Raw genomic sequence first — 4,120 nt, 5'->3', positions numbered from 1 at the left:
TACCAGTAACCATCTTTATTTGGTTGGCAAAGAGGAGTACATCAGCACGGTACAGGTCATTAAGTGATGACAGAGAGGATAGGTGACAGACAGCAACAACAGAGAAAGAAAAAACAAGTTGGACCTTCTTGTAAGGGCCAAACCGAGAAAGAAAAAAGATTGCAAATATTTTACCTACTTAGGTTAAAGAGTTCTCAAGAAGGTAGGAATGGGTCAAATGATTTCATAAAGACAATAACTCATGAACAAAAACACCAGAACAGTTCTAAAACCCGAAAGACTCAACATTCAATCAAATCAAAGTTCAGGATGTCAAGCGATGTTCAAGGGTCAGAAGCTACGACAAAAACTTGTGCTATTTCATCATGCTCGTAGGTCCTCTTGAGGAAGTTGTCTGTCAGCCGAAGCCCAGAAATGGTCTGAAAGAAGAAAAGTACAATTGCCTTTAGAGGTCGTGAACATGAATGAGAGTTATTCTCAATGGCTTTCGAAAAAAGGAATAAAAAGAAAAACAGAACATGAGAAAAATCAATGAAAACAGACACTGGGAAAAACCAACGATGGTAAGATTTCCGCAGTTTTCCAGTCCATCTTGATAAGCCTGACCTTCTCCTGGACTGCTTTAACATGGATGGTGCTCAACACATCCTAGCAGAATGATGAGATCATATAAGGTCGCTTTTAAGCACAAGGGGGGCTATCCCGAAAAAAGCTGTTTTGAGAAAATTGAAGGTAAAATTTTTGCCCCTTGTTCAGTTTCCTTAAAAGACATGGAGAGTTTTCTCTATAACCAAACAAATATACACACCAAAGAAACCAGACTTCTATAGGTAGGGCAATGCCCACTTTTGGTGTTGGTCAAGATTTCTGGAAACCCCCGAAATCTGGTTTAGTCCGCTTGTCCTTAAAAGCGACCATAAACTTTCTTACCTACACCTGGACTGAACTCACATCTTGTGAACAAAAGGCAAAGAAATTCTAAAAAACCTCAGACACTGGTTAGTACAGCAATGAATTTGTACAAAATTGTCTACAAATCGCTACCCTAGAATTACACAGTTCTATCTGCTCAGTACCTAGATTCTAGTTTTGAGAAATTTGACATAAACAATTTTGAGTTTCGCAACATGACAAGCTTTCTTGAATGCAATTCTTTGAAATATTTTGATAACGACACCGAATAATCTTAATTACAAGCAGATAGAACATTTGGTTTCTGATCTCATGGTCTTAGTTACTCAAAATGGTAAACAATGTCAGATAGAACTTTGTAAGATAAGATAAGACAAGATAAGATACCGTGATACTTTATTATCCCAGAGGGAAATTTTTCTTGTAATTCTGATCTCGCGAAATACTAAGAATTAAAAGGAGAAGAATTGGTACCTGCAGGCCAGGAATGATGGCGATGAGTGACAGAGGAATGTCCAGGCTCTCGTTGTGTGGCAGTTTGCCCAACTGACGACCCGACACTCCACACCAGAGCAGGCCCGCCGACTGCTGGCCCACGTTCTGCAGAACCAGAGTCAGGTCCATCGTGCGCTCGCTGGAAGAAATACATGTCGACATGATGCTTTGTGTAGCTAGAGACAAGGACAAAGCAACAGTACTGCTTTATTTCTCCTTTGCCCAATAATAATAATAATAATAATAATAATAATAATAATAATAATAATAGTAATAATAAAAAAAGCATTTGTATCCCGCCTTTCCCCATAGCATGGGCCCAAGGCGTACATAGGAGATTAAAAATGCATTCATACTAACACCATACAAATTTATCATGTGCGCACATTTTGACAGAAACATTCTTTCAGACAATAAAAAAAGCTCTCAAACAAAAAGGCAAGGTACAGTTCACTAATTAAAATATTTCTTACATGGATGTATTTTGAGTCCCCTTTTGAAGGTATCAAGTTTTATTTCGGTCCTCCTATCAAATTGACGCCACCTGATTAGTATAATGTTGTGCACATGACGTATTAGCTAAATCAACACGAGGTTAAGAACAGGTCAGTTTTGTAGACGGCACAGTGTACATTGCTACTTCCCTAATTACAATTCACTTTCTTCCTAGAGACAGTCTGACATTCTACATGTTAATCCTTCAAGCATCAGCCATTTTTGTGCACTCCCTAACCCAAGTCCCAGCCAATATGGCATTATTTCAGAAAAAGAGTCATGCATTCTAAAAAAGTGATTTAGTATCTTTGTAATGAGGTTTAGATAATGAGATATAACAATGTTTAAGGTAAATGAACAAATATTATGAAAATTAAAGTTTAATTAGGTTCGCTAATTTAGAAAAATGTGCAAATTTGGTACCCCCGAAACTGAAAATATTAGCTCTTGGGACGGTGGGAGGTACAAGCAATGCTGAAAATATAAGTGTATGGGGCTGGAAGGGTTAAGAGTAGGTTAAGGACAATTATCAGAATCCTATCATCAAGAACATCACAATGATATTATGTACATCTAGCTATGCAACTAGTAGGAACGGTTGCGTGTGTGTTGACGATGTTGAAGAAGCCAAACTACTGCTACAAAACGCTGTGAAAAGACAAGAAAGGCTGACAAAAACAATTAGAGGGATAAGAAAAATGAATGGTCAACAGTGGCACCCTCAACTCACCTTAATAAAATAATTATCTGGTCTTATTTCACACTTTGTTTGAGCGAACTTCCCATTACAACCACCTAGTCTAAATTTTAACCCTATCCGTACGCCCTGGGGTAATTTTGTTCCCCCGGGGTTGTATTTTTCACATTTTAGAATACTACTAGTACGAAGATCTCTTTGAAACTTTCAGTATTTCTCAAAAAATCATTTTGACAGACTGCTATGCAAAGCATACGGATCGGATTAACAAGTAAATTCCCTCTTTGGAAAGTGGTGGCACAGAGTTCCCATGTCGTATGGATCTGATAGTAAAACAAGATGTACGGATAGGGTTAAATAAATCAGATTCCTCTATTGACAGATAGATCTAGAACAAAAGACAGCTGAACAGATAATATACAAAGTATAAAAAAAATGTGCCAATCTTACAGCAGAGAGGTAGTCGTGCATGAGTGGCACCCCTTCTTTTACTTTTAGTTTTAGTAAGAGTTTTACGGCACTTGCAACACAATAAGGTCATATAAGTGCCGAAGATTAGAGGTGTTACAAGAGAGTAACATACACCAAAATAGAAGGAGGGGAGATAAGGACGATAGATGTTTGATAGGAAAGAATGAGCAAACCATACAACAGCACCTACCAACCACACACTGAGGAGAGCTCCCTAAAGGTAGGACAAAATCAAAATACATACTAAAATGACCACAAACATCTAAAACCCTTTCTTCAATTAAAGAAAATCCTTTACTAAAACTCTATACTTTTCAGGTACGGAACTGGAAACAAAATACACAAAAGACATCTTCAATTATTACTTTTCCCCCCTACCCAAATTAAATTATACCCCATTTCAAGGAGAAAAAAAAACAACAACCATTGACTGTCTTATAAATCTGAACTATACAACACCAAGAACAACATATGTGACAACTTCCATCTTTAGATACACACCATTAGGTTGGAGTTTTAGTTTTAGTAAGTGTTTTACTGCACTTACAACACAATAAGGTCATATAAGTGCCGAAGACTAGAGGGGTTACAAGAGATAACAAACACATAAAAAGGAAGAGAGATAAGGACGATAGATGTTTGATAGGAAAGAAGAAGCAAACCACACCAGAGCACCCGCCAACCACCCACTTAGGTCGGAGGGCCTAAGTCCAACTGTCGTTGGGTAAGTAACAACCGACTACAACTACAAAGATAGCGCATTGATCTGTCCCCGCGGTTTTATGCACCCTGTATAATTTAACAAAATTTTATCATTTTTTGCATAATTTCAGATTATTTTCCTTTATAATTCTTTGTTAAAATTAACAGAATCACATAATTTCACATTTTTGGGCTCAGTTTACATAATTTCAGAATTTTTTTTGCATAAAACCGCGTGGACAGATTGATGGTATCGGGCACATAAGGGCAATCTCCCATGAAGACTGCTTTACAGGAGTGGCTCAAACTGTTTCAACAAACTAATATTGATCACTAAAACAAACATTT

General features: G+C 37.4%; 1 protein-coding gene across 1 annotated transcript in view; it reads right to left on the bottom strand.

Moving 5' to 3' along the window:
- LOC101861020 (trafficking protein particle complex subunit 13) overlaps positions 1–4,120 on the bottom strand; it is a gene marked incomplete at its 5' end in the record, with an annotated part of 29,107 nt that continues 24,987 nt past the window's right edge. Inside the window, 2 exon segments of the mRNA XM_013090903.2 lie at positions 1–419; positions 1,387–1,546. Of these exon segments, the coding sequence (XP_012946357.1) occupies positions 324–419; positions 1,387–1,546 (256 nt within the window).

Source organism: Aplysia californica, unplaced genomic scaffold (assembly GCF_000002075.1).
Source record: "Aplysia californica isolate F4 #8 unplaced genomic scaffold, AplCal3.0 scaffold01658, whole genome shotgun sequence".
In the NCBI taxonomy this organism is placed as follows: Eukaryota; Metazoa; Mollusca; class Gastropoda; order Aplysiida; family Aplysiidae; genus Aplysia; species Aplysia californica.
The sequence above is the reverse complement of the archived record's forward strand: the minus strand, read 5'-3'. Positions and strand labels throughout refer to the sequence as shown.